This window comes from Acanthopagrus latus, chromosome 10 (assembly GCF_904848185.1).
Source record: "Acanthopagrus latus isolate v.2019 chromosome 10, fAcaLat1.1, whole genome shotgun sequence".
Taxonomy (NCBI): domain Eukaryota; kingdom Metazoa; phylum Chordata; class Actinopteri; order Spariformes; family Sparidae; genus Acanthopagrus; species Acanthopagrus latus.
The window spans coordinates 2,002,389-2,019,079 of record NC_051048.1 but is presented as its reverse complement, the minus strand read 5'-3'; the positions used below and the strand labels follow the sequence as shown (position 1 = coordinate 2,019,079).

General features: G+C 37.9%; 3 protein-coding genes across 6 annotated transcripts in view; 2 read left to right on the top strand and 1 right to left on the bottom strand.

Annotated features, from left to right (window-relative positions):
• The first annotated feature begins 190 nt into the window (after positions 1-190).
• On the top strand, positions 191-2,938 carry LOC119026898 (low affinity immunoglobulin gamma Fc region receptor II-like). The gene is made up of 7 exons (XM_037111562.1): positions 191-221; positions 689-718; positions 908-1,153; positions 1,463-1,708; positions 1,969-2,211; positions 2,355-2,477; positions 2,727-2,938. The coding sequence occupies exons 1-7, from the start codon at positions 191-193 to the stop codon at positions 2,732-2,734; spliced, it is 927 nt and encodes a 308-aa protein (XP_036967457.1). The 3' UTR covers positions 2,735-2,938.
• Positions 2,939-3,683: 745 nt separating this feature from the next.
• Positions 3,684-9,631, top strand: LOC119026881 (low affinity immunoglobulin gamma Fc region receptor II-b-like). Of its 3 annotated transcripts, none has more exons than XM_037111532.1 (9): positions 3,684-4,346; positions 5,108-5,170; positions 5,457-5,720; positions 6,050-6,289; positions 6,732-6,887; positions 7,061-7,099; positions 7,296-7,373; positions 8,202-8,286; positions 8,782-9,631. In XM_037111532.1, the coding sequence occupies exons 1-9, from the start codon at positions 4,292-4,294 to the stop codon at positions 8,807-8,809; spliced, it is 1,008 nt and encodes a 335-aa protein (XP_036967427.1). In that variant the 5' UTR covers positions 3,684-4,291; the 3' UTR covers positions 8,810-9,631. The 3 variants fall into 3 exon arrangements, with proteins under 3 accessions (XP_036967427.1, XP_036967424.1, XP_036967426.1); XM_037111529.1 differs by having other exon boundaries at positions 3,686-4,346; positions 7,058-7,099; XM_037111531.1 differs by having other exon boundaries at positions 3,687-4,346; positions 7,058-7,099; positions 8,205-8,286.
• Positions 9,632-9,771: 140 nt separating this feature from the next.
• LOC119026851 (butyrophilin subfamily 3 member A2-like) overlaps positions 9,772-16,691 on the bottom strand; it is a 33,424-nt gene continuing 26,504 nt past the window's right edge. Inside the window, exons 1-6 of one of the 2 annotated variants that reach the window (XM_037111453.1) lie at positions 14,699-14,761; positions 13,321-13,438; positions 12,854-13,195; positions 12,037-12,318; positions 11,812-11,931; positions 9,772-11,399 (exon numbers count right to left, since the gene is read on the bottom strand). In XM_037111453.1, the coding sequence (XP_036967348.1) occupies positions 10,900-11,399; positions 11,812-11,931; positions 12,037-12,318; positions 12,854-13,195; positions 13,321-13,429 (1,353 nt within the window). In that variant the 5' untranslated portion in view covers positions 13,430-13,438; positions 14,699-14,761 and the 3' untranslated portion in view covers positions 9,772-10,899. Of the gene's footprint in view, positions 11,400-11,811; positions 11,932-12,036; positions 12,319-12,853; positions 13,196-13,320; positions 13,439-14,698; positions 14,762-16,691 lie in introns of those variants that run through there. The other variant, XM_037111454.1, reaches the window with a different exon arrangement.

The window sequence follows — 16,691 nt, the reverse complement described above, 5'->3', positions numbered from 1 at the left end:
AGAGACAATACATGAATGAGCCTTAAGAGGTTCTGACCCAGAAACAGAGTTGTGAGATCAGAACACAGACTGGTTTACCCTCGTCTGAACACCAGAGATGAGCTGCAGAGGAAGGGTTTAGGTCTGGAGGAGGGTCTCACACACATTTTACTATCGCTGCACCTCAGTCAGACGTCAGTAGGAGGACAACATGGAGGCCACAGCACTCTGCACCAGACTATGTGAGTACTGAGTCTCCCTGTGAGAATTATTATCATGATAGGATCAGTAAAACTACACAAGATCTGTGTTATGATAGCATGTTGTACACTGTATTGAACTGAGGCTAAGATAAAGTCCTCATTGACCAAACCCAACACTGAAAAACCTGTTTTCTTTCTTTAGTAACATCATATACAGTCATTCACTGGCTGACTGTGACTAAGTGAAGTTTTTCGGTATTTGTTCTCCATATTTGTACAACTTAACACCTCTACATTTCAAACGGAAATATTTAGTTAGTTGATACTTCACAGATGAATTAACATTAAAATGTCCGTAACTAATAACGTTATCACTGTGGACGAGATGACTAACACGACATGTTTCTGACCTCTTTAGGCTTCAGCTTTAGTTCCTCTTCTTTATTTACTGACATTGAAGGCGTTTTCAACATCTGACAGAAAGCTTTCTGCCTCTTTCTCTCCAGTGGTGAATGTGTTGTGGCTCCAACAAGCCGGTGAGTAGATGATAAACTGCATCACTGACTTGAAAACGTTCTACCCTCACATTTTTTTTTTTGTACTTATTTTATCTATGTCTGTTTTCTTTGTATTGTCTCATCCTGTCATGTCTGTCTTAATCATTAGTTTTGGGTTTTAGATACACAAGCTTTGTCTCACGCGAGTTTTGTTAACATGTTGATCAGCTGGTTCTGTGATCCTGGAGAGTCCAGTGGTTCCTGTGATTGAAGGAGACACTGTGATTCTGCGCTGCAGAAACAACATGGCTTCATTCAGCCTCACAGCTCATTTCTATAAGGACGGCGTCCTCATCAGGAGCAGTGACACTGGAACTCTGCTCATCCACAATGTTTCCAAGTCTGATGAGGGACTCTACAAGTGTAACACACCTGGAGCTCAAGACTCACCAGAGAGCCAGCTGGCTGTCAGAGGTGAGGGGATTTTAAAAAGGCGGCAATGGACAAAAATAGATTTAGTAAGATTTACGTAACAAAAAAAAAAACATGTCTGGTTATTTTTAGTAACAGATGGTTTGGGATGAAATGTTAAACATGCAACTTCTCCCATGTACATATTTTTCCTATCTTTTTTCCCAAAGATAGAAAATATATTAAAAAAACGTGATTGGTAGGTTTCAGTGATGGTCCAGGGACAACAGGGACAGTAATGATGAGGATGTATTTTTGATTTCTAACAAACCAGACCACAATAATGAAATATGTCTTTCATATGTTGATCAGCTGGAGCTGTGATCCTTGATATTCCCATCCACCCTGTGACTGAGGGAACTGCTGTGACTCTCCGCTGTAGAAAGAAGAACAATCCCACAAGTAACATAGCTGATTTCTACAAGCAAGGCGTCCTCATCGGGACGGGCTATAAAGGAGATGTGACCATCCCCAATGTCTCCAAGTTTGATGAAGGACCCTACAAGTGCATTATTTCTGGAGCTGGTGAATCGGCTGAGAGCTTGCTGACTGTCAGAGGTGAGACGCATTGGCTTTATGCAGATGATAAATAATACTGTGTAACTAAGTTAGCTGCATCATCTGAAGACCACATCAAGCTAACCGATTTTAAAGAATGAACTTATTAAACAGGGGTGAAGGTGGAGTCATTCCTTCAGTTTGACAGAACTATACGATTTATGGGGAGATTTAGAGTTAAAAGGGGAAATGAAAAAGAGGGTTAGGGATTCATAAATTGCTTTTCTAATGAACTTTTTTATGAAACACATGTTAATCAGTGAGTGCTGTGATCCTGGAGAGTCCCGTCCTTCCTGTGATGGAAGGAGACACTGTAACTCTACACTGCATGAACAAGATGACAACCAGCATCACTGCTGATTTCTATAAAGATGGACTCTTTATTGGAAACAGCTTAAATGGGAACCTGACCATCCACAGTGTCTCCAAGTCTGATGAGGGGCATTACAAGTGCAACATATTTGGAGCTGGAGAATCACCAGAGAGCTGGCTGGCTGTCAGAGGTGAGATAAAGTGCAAGTGTTTAATATCTTATCTCAATTCATAACATCAAGATACAAGTTCCTTTTCATCATAGCTGTTTATTTATTTTATTCTAAGGCTTGTTTGATGAAATTACAACAGAAACTTTCTGTCATCTTTCCAGAGAATATTCCCTTTTGTTCTGACCAACTTCCTGTTCTCCTCTACCTCCTCATAAGGACTGTTGCCACCATTGTTCTGGTGGCTCTGCTGCTATTGGTGTTGAGAAAATGTCACTCTCATCAAGGTAAAAATAAGTAAATGAATAAATAAATCATGAAACGATGGAAACATGCACCAAATTCAGTGTGTTTGTTTGGTTGAAGAAATGATGTGGTCCAATCATCAATTTGTTCAACACACTGGTAGAGACACACATCTGTAGGTCTGTGGTAGCTTGGTGACAGAGCAGAGTAATAGTAATAGAAAACAATGTCATCATCAACAATGTAAATACAAGCTAACGTGTTTGTTGTTTCTGCTCTACTTTCTACAGATGACTGAGATGACCTCCAACTAAAACTGATCATACACATGTAACATGTTGTTTCCTTGTACAGTCAATTACAACTTTTTGTGTTACATTATAAATTGTGTTTGTTTGACATGATATTTTCAGTTGTTTGCATGTTTTCTGCCTTTGTTACGGCCCCAAACTGAACACAACCAAAGACTCGAACAAAAAGAGGCCAGTAACATATAAAGGACGCCGACTCAACACAGTCAAGTTGAAATGTTTTCATTTAACAAAAGAAAAAGGGCAAGAGTTCCTGGTCAAACTGAAAAAAAGAGAGAAGAGACCCCAGACCAGCCATGACCGTTGCAGCTGGGGAATCCTCCCAACTAAAGCTGCCTAATCAAAAACTGCTAACCTACTTAGAGAAAGAAAACAAAAGATATAAAAACAGGACTACCAGGAACTCAAACGCGAATTAAAACAACAAAGCCCTGGCACTCTAACAGGCCAGGGAACTGAACCCAAACTCAAATCAACCACAAAGTAGAAAACAGCAAAAGACTGAGGCCAGCGCAGCCTCCCTCCTCCTGCAACACACCTGTAATGAGAGAGAGCGAGAGAGAGAGAGCCACGCCCTGATACTGCCTGCTTTTACCTGCTCAGGTGATTGCCCACACCTGAGCTCAGGAAGGCGGAGCAGGGCGGAGACAGAGGACACACACACATATAGGGCCCTAACGTAACAGCCTTGGTTAGTGATCAGGACATGAAGTGTATCTAATAAAAGTGAATACTGCAAATGTGTGTATAATTTCACAGTCAGATTTTTAATTTTGTTAACAAACATCATTAAAAACTTTTGAGTTGAGTCTGCTGTTTTCTGTGAATATATCACTCGATTGACTGATGTTTGACATTGCTTGATATTCTAATAAGGCCTATAAATAGATTTGTGCTCATGAGAACAAGTTTCTCAGGGCTGAAGATGGTTAAGATGTCTGTTTTTAAACCACATGGCTTCTCTACAATGTGCTGCTCTCTGTCTCTATCTTTGTATTTAAACATGAGAGTCTACATACCTTCTCTCCACTCTGACCACAGTACACTTCTCTTTAACACTGTGCAGATTAACCACAACGTCTCTGCATCTGTGTGAAAAGAGCCTGTGGCTTCAGGTCAGGTTACTCACTATGAAGTAAGATCTGCAGGACAAGGGTGAGTCTGCTTGGTTTTAGTGACGTTGAGCAGTAGATTGTTTTCTGTGCACAACTCTGCACAGTTTCTTCCTGATATGAACTTTCATGATTGTTTATAATGTGGCCAGTGATGGTGGTGTCGTCCACATACTGAACAACAGAGTTCTCTTGACGTCTGATGCAGTCACAGGTGGGTCACAGGTTTGGGGTCTATTTATGTACCCAAATGCAGATTGTTAAATCTTAATTTAAAGTGTTTGTAGACTACATGGAGGACAATGGATATGGCATCATCTGTGGACCTGATGGTTCTGAATGCACACCAATAATGACATCACAACTACTTCAGTGTTTTTTCTCTAGACTCTGCATCAGGAAGGGGAGGGATTAAGAAAATGTGTCAGTCTGATGTTCAGTCAGCAGCAAGACAACATGGAGGCAACAGCTCTCTGCACCCGACTGTGTGAGTACTGACACATTAAATGATCACAATGTAAACATCAGTATATAGTTAACAAATATTTCAATATTAGATATATTTAAGCATCATAAACTAATTGTGGACAGTAATGTGATTTCCTTTGCAGTTTTTGTTGTTTCTGGCACAATAGAGGCAGAGCATGAATCATTTTAAACATTTCTTTATACTAAAATCATGAATAAATTACAAAAGATAAAACATTCTTGCAAGATACAAAGATGGATCTGTATCATTTTTTATTTTTTTGTATCTGCTCTTCCTTAATGTGAAATTAATCAAATTACCAAACTGCATTCTGTGTCTGTCATACAGAATTAACATGTCTTATTATATCTTCATACTCATAAGAGTTGAGTTACATCTTAGCTTAACTAAAGTGATATCTGCTCATTATTCTTCTGGCTCAGAAGTCCAAGTAATATTGCATATTGACAGAAACAGAAAAGTGACACCAGGGACTCACTTCTGTCATGAATTAAGTATTCTTGATGTATCAATTTCTTTTTGGATGATCCTTTTATAGACTATTTTATTTTATAATTGAACAGTATAACCATTGATTTCAACTGTCACAAATGCTCAAAATGTTTTCGTAGCTAAATTAAAAATTTCAGGCACCACAGCACCACGATGACATGATACATGATTTTTCCTCCAATTAAGTTATGTAAATCAATTAATAAATCAAATTAGCTCTGAAATCATCTATTTTTGGTATTAATCTCTAATATGTTTCACTCTAGTTATGACTGTGTTTCTGCTGCTTGCTGCACAAGTTCAGAACTGTTGCTATTCTCAAAAACTGGGTACGTAATTGGTTAATCCTTAATAATGTTATTAGATTAATTGGTGCATTTTCTTACTGTTATTATTACACACCAGCTTGAAATTTACATAAAGTTGCCTTATAATTTATTTTTAGCCAAATGCGTGACCGTTGTTACGCTTTATGTGTTCAGAAAGCAGGAGTGTATCAGTTAAATCTTCTTTTAAACTACAATCAGTGACGTTTAGTGTTTGATTCATATTTTTCAGATAAGTTTATGAACTTAATTTAGCTTCATCTTCCTTTTTTTTGCGTCTCTGTCGCAGATGCAGCTTTTCCTCGGACTGAACCAAACAGACTGCAGTTCTTTGCATATAGTCCAATCTCTGTGCAGTGTGAACATTTGGACTGCTCACCTGAATGTAGAGTGATGAAGAGGCTGAAGAAGGATTCAACAAATACAACTCAACTGTGGGAAACATCAACAGGATCCATTACTGTTAAACTTCACTCTACATCAGAGAGTGGAGAGTACTGGTGTGAAAATAAAGAGGGGGAGAGAAGCAACAGTATCAACATCACAGTCACTGGTATTATTAATTAGGTTACTAACAAAAGAGAGAGATTTAAACTGTTCCTGAGTGACAATATGTGCATCCTTATTTTACAAAGGGTCCTTTTCTCAACAATGTGAAATTTCTGACTCTTCATGGTATTTTTTCACAAGCTTTTACTTAACTTTCTATTTCTTTTTTATTCTAATAGATGATGAACACTGTGTAAGCCTAAGGATCTATTTCAGTCAACAGCACTTACAGTTGTTCTTTTCTGCAACACACTAAGGCAACGTTTTAAAATGAAAATTCATGGATAACAGTAAAACAAACCTATGACAAAAGGATGTTTTCATGTGGGTTAGATGGTGATGTGATCCTGGAGAGTCCTGCTCTACCTGTGACCGAGGGAGAAGACTTGAGTCTGTACTGCAGAACGAAGACCTCCAACCCTCCTGCTGACTTTTACAAAGATGGCCTCTCTATTGCAACTGGATATACAGGAATGTTCACCATCAACAGTGTCTCTAAATCTCATGAAGGACTCTACAAGTGCAGAATCTCTGGAGTTGGAGAATCAGCAGAGAGCTGGCTGGCTGTCGGAGGTGAGATGACCAGTTTTCAAACCAAAAGAATATATATCAATCAAGAGACCAAGCTTTTTGTTTTCAGAAGTGAAAACCGGCAAAAGTCAAGATGTTGTGTAATTAATAATTGTCTCAACTGCCTACAAAATGTAGTTTGAACATAACAACAATTATCAGATGACTGAACACAAAACTGAACAACAAATAAACATGCTTCATTCAGTGATTCTAACATTAAGGCACTGTGGGATGATAATTTTGGTTGGTCCATCCATTTGGACTAGACTGAAATATGTCAACAGTTACTGGATTGATTGATGAGGTGGATATTTCTGATGTTGATTTTATATCTTTACACTTCTGTCTGCAACACTCCGAGCCACAAGGATGGTTGTACACTCTAGTGTGTTATATATCATTCACTGTTTTTAAGTCCCCACCATTTTCTCTCTTCTTGCAGCACATATAACTTCATCACCCAAAGAGATTCAAGAAAGTTCAGAGACAACCGACGGTTCCCCTCAGGTCTCGATCCTTCTACCAGTGGTTATCACCACTGTGTCTGTGGCTGTGCTGCTGATGTTGGTGGGACTACTTCACTGCCTGAAACACAAAGGTAAAGATCAGTTTTATATGTATTAAACCAGAGTATGTTCAGAATGATCTATGGTATACAGATCTGTTCCTGTTCAGCCACAATGGTTGGCCTTTCTCATTTATTTACTGAGCTGCTTACATACACAGTTTTGTCTTGACAGTATTATTGTTCATGTTTTTGTTCCGTAGCAGGCTGCTTGTCTTCAGACACAACACCAGGAACAGATTCAGGTCGGTCAGCCGTTGGGTCCATAACAAAATCTTCACTCAGAACAAGTAAAGTTATCTTGAATCCACAGTCTGCACAACACTTAGTATTATAGTTCAATATGTATACATATACAGTACCTAAGTATATCAGCAACAACATACCATCTACAGAAAATTAATATTACTGCATTATAGTTGTATTTTATTTATGTTGCAGGCTCTAGGGAGGCGGCTGCTGCTGCTGCTGAAAACATGGTGACATATGCTGTTGTTACAAAACACCGTAATAGAAGAGGTAAAATGATTTGCACACATTGTTTTATACTATTATTATACATCTGTGTTTCCCTTCTTTTGGGCACTGGGGTGGCACATTGGTGATGCAACAACTTGAGAATTTTAACAGAACATTTAAGACTACATTGTGAGAAACAAAATATTAAAATAGTGTTTTTACTGTTTTATGCTGAGCGCTTGCTGCCCATTAAGAACTGTAGTTGCCCTTGAGAATAGAAGTTGGTGTGCAGAAAAAATTGTAGAAACAAATGTGCACCTGATGATTATGAATTATTCCAAGTTCTGTCTCGTTATCTTGTGCCGCTGATCATTTGAGTTTTATGACACAAACCACATGAGAAAAACACACTTAAAAAGTACTCACTCTGAAGTTTTTTAGAATTCTATTAATAACCTCTACAATATAGTCAATTTAACTGTGATACATCATCATATATATCTTATTTGTATCTTATTTGAGACCCGTTACATATTATTAGACTCTCCCTTAGGTATACTGACTGACGTATAAATATTCAAGACATTAGGGACATTCCAGAAATTTGTATGAGAACATAAGTAGCCAATTAGCTAAACAGAAATATAAAGATGGGTGTCATCAGCAAACAGATTAAATATGTATATTTAGCATCACAAGTAATTAAATGGCAGTATGATCAGAACCACTTGTCAATATCTCACTACATTCATAAATGACCAGAGCTGTAATTGAACTCAAAATGTATAAGCCCAAGAATTGAGCCCTGCGACACGTCAGACATGCATAGGACAAAGTTCAATGACAATACAATGAATCTATCTCACAAGGCAAATTCTGTTTCTAAAGCAGAACCTGGAATATCCAGCAGCTCAGCCAGGCAAATATCTTCAGCAGGTGCCAGTGATGTCGTCTATTCTACAATCCAGTTGAGGTGAGTGTGATACAGGGATTTAGGGTAAAAAATCTGATGATGTGACTAATTCCTATTCTTAAAGCATCATTCTCATTGACTAGTGACAAGCAGATAGTTAATGGTGATGTGATGTGACAGACAGGAAAAGTAATTTCAACAGAAAAAAATTACAGAACAATAATACTGGTACATTTTGACCCTTGACAGCTTTAAAGTAGACAAGATGTTAAATATGACAGATGATATTCACAACATTAACAAGTCCAGCGGGTAGGACTGGTGGCATCTTGCAGTGTGCTGGCTGTCTGCCATTAAATCCAACCACTGGACCTTTGGTTAATGAGTGAATGAGGCAAGTCGAGTTGAGAATGCTAACAACACCAAAGACAATGTTAGCAACTAGCTGGTAAAGAAAGTGGAACATCCAGATACTGCAGGAGGAGTCTTGTAAAAAAATAAAAACTCAATTCTTTTGTCTTTGTATTTGAAAATTAATAAATGTTTGACTTACAGGTCACCGAGAGCAGAAGCTTGGGCCTAGCGAGGAGCTAAAAGCTGTGCTGTCGTACATGGATACGAGGAGGGAGTGATACTGTATGTTTTACAGTAAACTAGTGGATCTTTAATGACCCGGCACTCTGTGGTAAATGCATGCATGTTCAAAACCAGGGAAATTAGTCAAAGGGGAGAAAAAACAGAGACCGCCAGTTCAGCCAATTTCAGGTGGATGGACTTAAGTATCAAAGACACAATTAGTAAGTCATATTTTTTGTGTCCAGCAGTGATGATTTTCAAAACTTTTGTACTTTTAATACTGTGAACTCTTTGAAAAACTTGCTGTTGTTGTGGATGAGTAGATATAAAGATTAAATATAGAAAACACATTTAACCTCAGAAGAGTTTGTGTCCCTTGAAGACGTGACTTTGATCATTAATATCAACCCTTCATCTGTGGGCTTCAGCCAACATGCTGCGTCGCTGTCTGTCTTTAGGAGTGAGTGGTTTCTCACACTGTGACAGTTAAACCACATTGTTCCAGACATCTGTTCAAACGTCTTGAGACACTTTTTATAAGAACAGAGCTGCTGCATCTTTTAAATACACTCACTGTGGTCGACTACCAACATGACGCTGTTAGAGCAGTTTGACCTGAGGCAGACACGCTGAGTGACGGAAATATAAATGAACACATGACACGTTCATGTTATCTTAGAGTTGTGGTATTTACCACGTTCAGTTTTTTTTTTTTCTTTTTAAGCATTTTGTTTGTAACCTCAGGTGTAACCTTGCCTCTTTGGCTGCTCCTCTCAACCTGATGGATGCTTATTTCCTTTAAGAAATGATTACATGATTAAAATATAATTAAGAATAAAAAATCTAATTCTGAAAACAAAACAACTTATCACAATAAGCATTCATCTATTTCATTGTTTTTTGTTTTGTTTTTTTTCTTGCAAACATTAAAACAAAGTTTTATGCAGAATCAGTATCTTTATTTAAATAACTGGTGATGATTTATAAGAGACGGTGCATATTTAATTGGCACATGAATGCTGACAATGCATCTGACTGGACAGTCAGAACATTTTGAGCCAGTTTTTCCCAGTTTGAGTCAGTATCTGATATTTGTCTTTGTGGGGCAGCTTTCTGTCTGTTGTTCAGCTGCTTCTGTCATCTTGATGAGAGAGATGCTGTGACTATATGAATAATGTTTTAAGTTCTGGACAGAAGATCACTTATTCTGGCTTTGTATGCCTCGTCGTATGTGTATGAAAAGTGACTCTGTCTAGTTTGTCTGATTTAACTTCTTGAACTTGCTATATTTTCATAAAACCCTTCAGCAGATCTTCAATGTGCTGTGACCACAGTATGGTCATGAGATGAAGGTGAATACAGGTCAAAATATGAATCGTGCTTTTATACCCTTCAGTCTCTGTAGAATTATATTCCTTTACATTGTGTGTTTAGTGTGACCCTGACAGACGCTGTGCACAATAACCTGAGCGTCTCCACAGAGAACTATGATCACACACTGTGGTTTTGAACAGCTGATGAGTCTTTCATCACTTGCTGTAAATGTGCTGTAGATAAGTTATAGAGAATGTGAATAAATGGTCTCATTAAAAATGTACTAATGAGTTCAATAATCTGCTGTATGTGATATAATATCCTTTACTGCAGAATATAATAATAATAGATAATTAAGCTGCATTGATTGTCTGCTTCTGGACAGAGAGCATAATTTTACTTTAATGCTTTAATTAATATCTCTCACAAAATAAAAAGGAGCTGCGGCGTGAAGCTATCATCACACAAAAATAAAATAAAATAATTTAATGCATTTTAAGCTTTATATAAGATGTTGCAAGGAAAAAACAAACCATAAACAGTAAAAAAAAATGAAATATACACAAAAAATATGCACACACAATCATTTGGATAATTAATTAACATTTGGAGAAATAAATCATGATATTATGGTTTGATCAAAGCCAAAATAAAGTCATAATTGCAAACTTTTTTCAGAATTATATTATGATTACACTTAACATGTTCTTTATCAGCACCATAAAATATTGAGACTTAAGTGACTCTCTAATAATGTGTTTCCTCTGAATCTGCTGCAGCTGCTCACTGACTTTCTTCTTGTGGTTCCTCCTTCTTCCTGTCTGTGATCATATTTAACATTTCATGATTTTTCTTCTGTATTGTCTCTGTTTGTAGCTGAAGCTTTTCATCTTCTTGTCTTCTCTTGTTCAGCTGAGTTTTGGCAGTTAATGTGATTTCTTTCATTTTGTAGAATCGTTCACCTTCTGCCATCTTCTCCACTGACTGGATCTCTTTCTCCATATTGTTAATGTTTGTCTCCATGACCTCCTCTTGTTGTCTCAGTTTGTCTTTCTGCTGTTGCAGTTCCTCACTTTGTTCAGTCAGTTTATTATGAACCTCCTGCTCAAAGTCCTCATTCCTCTTCAACCTCTCATCTTTCTTCTGTAACATCTCCTCTTTCTTCTTTAACTCCTCTTCAAGTCTTACCAGTCTCTCCTGCAACCTATCCATGTTCTCTCTGTCTCCCATGAGCTGATTTCTTTCTGTCTTTTCAGTTGGATCCTCTCTGTGCATCTTTGTCTCTGTGTGGTAATAAAAACAGGAAACAGTGTCAGATTCAGTTCAGACTTGTTCTGCTGATGCATTTTGTAGAGAGAAGGTGTCAGAGTGAACACCACAGAGACACAATAAAGCATTAGAATATTTTACAGCATACACAGTGTTTTATTACAAAGTTAAACACTATCTGTAGCAGGATCTGATTTCTGACATACTCAGATCTAATCTGCAGTTTCAAGCTGGACTGGAACCAAGACCAGCTCGTGACGCAAGACTCATCAGGTCAAGTCACCATGTGTACTAAACTTAGCCATATTTTAACTTCTTTATTGATTTTTCCTTAATAGTCATCATGATCTAAAGCCTTAATTCCTATAGTAGAACCACCAGAGACATCTTGTGGCCAGTTGTTCACATCACATCAGTTAAACTCACCTTTGGTTTGGTTTTGTCTCCATTTCCACACAACACAGGCTGCTGCAAGAATAACAAGGAGCACAAAAACCACTAGAACAGCAACATGAGCAGAACAAGATGTGGCCTCGAAACAGACAGCTGGAATGACAAAACACACAACAGAACAGTGGTTATATTAAACCACAATTCAGCTGTTTGAAGATAAAATAAGGCTTTTAGAGAAAAAAAAACTGACAAACCAACCTGAAAGCTTGATTTCAGTCTCTCTGGTCTGGTTGATGTGGTTCTGTGTGACTCTACAGGTGAAGCTGTTGCTGTGTCTCTTCTCCACAGTCACTCTGCTGCTGACAGTATAGAGGTCATCAGGACCTCTGACTGTCTCTGTAGGTCCAGCAGAGAGGAGGTTTCCCTCACCGTCCAGCCAGAACACCTCAGGTTCTGGATACCAGCCTGTAGACTCACACTGTAGAACCACTGCAGTGCTGTTTATGTTTATCTCAGCTATGACTGGTGGTGCGACAGAACCTGAGGAGGAGAAGGAGAAGACATTACCATATTATATATAATATATCATGTCAGTGTGTTTGGTTTCAGCAAAACACCAACAGGTTAACATTTGTATTAGTATACCATATTCATATGGTTTTTGAAGTAGGTAGGAAAGATGCCAAGTCAATACGTTGTGTTATTTTCCAGCCATATTTGTGGCAGCATAGTTGAATATTTTAAATGTGACATTGGGACACTTTTCACCTGCGTTTGTTCTGACACAACAGATACTTTTGATGAGATGTGGGACATTTCCCATCATGTTTGGGGCAATAAAACCAGATAATTTCAAGGCAACATCAGGAAAAATCTTTATAGTAAGACATCACATTTCTCCAAGTGTATTTTTTAAACCAAATCAGACATATTTAACAACATTGCTGGACATTTTTCAGTCATGTTTGGGACAATAAAAGACATTTTTTTCTCCTGTTATGATTGGAGGTACTAAAAATGAGAAGTAATGTAGGAACATTATACAAATATGCACAATGAACAGATGCCCACTCACCAACAACAAGCTCAACATTTGTTTTTTTGTCTTGTGAGGGAAAGTAGCATCTGTAGAGTCCATTATCAGAGAGTTTCACTGCAGACAGAAGCAGTGAAAGGTCTCCCTGCTTCAGTTTGTCGATGGACACTGATGTTCTGCCTCTGTAAGACGGGTTTTGGTTCACCAGGAGGTCTTGACCTTCATGCCACACATGGACAAATCTGGGCTCCAGGTCAGGTCTCGCCCACTCCACGCTCTGTGAAACAGCATCCAGGGGAGGTTCCAGGAGGCACGGCAGCACCACGTCTTCACCAACTAATGTCACCATTCTCAGAGATGGATGAGCACCCTGAGCCTGGCCTGGAACAACACAGGATCTTAAGTCTTGCGCACAAAATTATTACTGGCTTTTACAAATAAGTTGGTTTTGTTTTCCTCTTTTTAATACAGGCTTAACATGTTGCTGATGTTTGAGTGTAAATTACCTCTATAAGAGCCTGTCAGTAGGAGGAGGATCACAGTGTGATGGAGAACTGAAGCTCTGAGGCAACTGAGCTCAGCTTTAAGGAGAAATCCATCATTTAGGCAGCACATCCTGCAGTCCTGGGGAAATAAAATATTTAATTCATAGATAAGAAGACCAAAATGATGATCAGACTAGACATACATTTGGTTAGCTATGTAGACTAACTTCTGAGTAGATACAGTAAGTTATTTTTTTCCTCTTCGATCACATGCACAAAATTGAAGCACAAATAGAATTCCATGTTAATATTAATTTACATTAACTTGAACTTGAATTCAAAATGGAACCGTGACGTAACACACACACACACACACACACACACACACACACACACACACACCGTGGTCATATATAACACTGTAATATTAAGAATACTATTCATTAACTAAAAGGCCAGTAGCACAGTTCACAAAAACCAGCGCCAGTCCATACTTCCTCTTTCAGCAAACGTAACAGAGCGCACATTAAACGTCTGACCTTCACCTCATTTCTAGGTAATAAAGCAGAATCCACCACGCCTCACTTCTCTATTGTTACAGAGCAGGATGGCCGCCATGTCAGATAGTAATTTTCCTCCATTTTGATTTTATATGTTTCATATTCATTTGAATATAAAAACTTCTACAAATAAGTGACACAAGTTAAAGAACAAGTTAAAACATCACCATGAAGGGAGGCAGTGGTTTGAGATTCTGATCTTGAGGAGAAAAAAGTTTGAGCTCCTTCTGCCACAAGATTACCGATTTAAGAGATCAGTAACATCTGAACAGACAGTGAAATTAAGACATGTTCTCCAGCTGCATTATTTAGCTTCATTGTCATGTTTGTTTATGAATTGAAACTGGACTAAATGAACATTTCACCTTTATTATTGTGGACAGAAGTGAGACATGATGTGCACTTCGTGCTGCACATCATGAAAACTAGTTTCAATTACAGCTCAACGATGTCAATGGACACAGTAGTTAGTTAGTTGTTAAGTTAAACTGTAAAATTCCATATTGTTTTAACTCATAATAAGAGACCTTCTCAGTGATTATGTGAGATTTTTGCACTAATTAAAAAATAAAACTCACTGCATACATATCTGTGAAAAACTAAACTGCAAGAAATGATTCAAAGCTAGAAAACATCGAACTCATACACTAAACACACTGCAGGAGATAGTCGACCACACGGCTGCAAATACAGCAGCTGCTCTTATCAGTGATGCAAATAACCAGTTTGGTTTTGCTCCATAAAATCAAACAACATAAATGAAACTTAAAATGAAAAAAATAGTTAGAGCGGTGTTAAGATTTAGATAAAAATATGTTTTCTCAACAAGAGACTCTTACCTGTTGCGTCTCTTAGTCCGTTCTCGCCAGAGTCTATGAAGCCAAACGTCCAAAGTCCTTCATTGAAAAAAAAAAAGTGCACTTCAACCCATGTGATGAGGTGTGTACTGTACTGTGTTCACTCCTAGACAGCAGTACATTAAGTCACTGTATAGTAAAGTACTGTTGAGTACATGACATGAATAATGTTGTAAGTTTTATTCTGTAACTGAAGTATTCAGCTGATTAAATATTCAAGGTGTTTATCCTCACTCTGGTTGGACAGGTTGGACAATCATGTGAAATTGTTTGGTTGAGAAACTCTGCGACACAATTATCAAAGTAAGTTAATATCAAATATAACAAAATGAAATAAAATGAAAACAAAATAATAGCAAAAGAGTAAAAGTGAGCACTAAGGAGTTAAGTAGTGAGATGTATAAAAGGGAACAGGTGTCCGTCCACACCTGCACTGCAGCTCCCTCAGTAGCCTTTTCCTCCCTCCTGTGATTCGCAGTCAGCCTCTTCCCCATTTCTGGTGTTTTTCCGTTCATTTCTCTCACCTGTGATTCTCCGTCTCACTCCACCTGCAGCTCATCCTCTCATTAGTTTAGTTTGTATTTAAGTCTGTGATCTCTCTGTAGTCGTTTCCATATTGTCTCTGTCATGTTTTCTGATTTTTGTTCCTTGCATTACGCTTCCACTTTATTTCTCATATTATTTCCTGATGCGTGCTTTGCTCGAAGGTGATGCCTTGTTTTAGCTTTTGTGTCCTGTGTATTTCTGCATTTGGGTCCTCACCACTTTCCCTAACCTGAAAAATGGGTATGGAACAGCAGGATTAAAGTGTTTATGTATATGTATTTATGTATTTAAAGATGTACATAACACACACATATATAGGAAGTAATCTTATGTTAAAATACCTTAAAATAAGCTTTTCTATTCCATTTTTGTTTCTTCAAACTAACCAGAAAGAGGTCTCCTCATAGATTGTGGACACATATAGTCCCCTGTTGGCACTGTTGACGTGTGTGTGTGTGTGTGTGTGTGTGTGTGTGTGTGTGTGTTTCATAGCTGTCTTTCAATCTTAAGTCATCTCACAATCTTAGTGTTAAAGATTTTTTATTTCATTGACGTTAATTTGGAAAAATGCCGCCTCGTCCAACAACTCAAAGCATCATTATTTGACAAGTTGGTAATGAGACTCAAAAATCTTCTTATTTAAACAAATAGTTACTTTAAGTCCAAGTACAGTTTTTATTAATTTGGTCTCAATCAGCATGTATATTTTCTGCAGGAAGGACTGAGATGCTTATGAAACATGTATAACCATCTTTGATACGTGCTCCATTCACAATTAATTAAACGATAGTAATTTCTAACATACCATAAAATACTTTATCCGTCATTTATGAATTAATTGAAAAAAAGGTATTTATGTATTCAACATTTATTTATTTATATAGAATCATTAATGGCATTTTAACTGACTGTGTTTACAACTGGTTTTACAAACTGAACTTCCCGACTACTCTCCGTGAAGGTGAGTGTTTTCGTTATCACTGTCTATCTCTTCCAGGGTTGAGTTAATCACTTCCTGTTGGTTCTCTACTTTCCTCTTCCTGTCTGTCACTGTCACCATAATGCCCTCTTTCTTTTCTCCAGTTTCCACTGAGCATTTAAAAGGGCTTTCTTTTCTCTCAGGTAGCCCTCTGTTCTGTCAGTTGTCTTTTCCTTCTCACTCCCTGCTATCTCCCTCTCCACTAACTGGACCTTCTCCTTGTTTTCCTCTCTTTCGTTCTCTATTTCTTCCAGCTGCAGTCTCAATTTCTCTCTCTGGTTCACAACTTCGGTCTTCAGTTCCGTCAACGGAGACAAAACTGCCTCCCAAGTCACCATATACAGCTTGGTGTATGAATATCACCCGCTCTTTGGTGTTATATAACTCGTAATGATGAATGTAAGTAATGTCTTGATCAATCACACAGTGAGAAATGATCCCTCTAACATT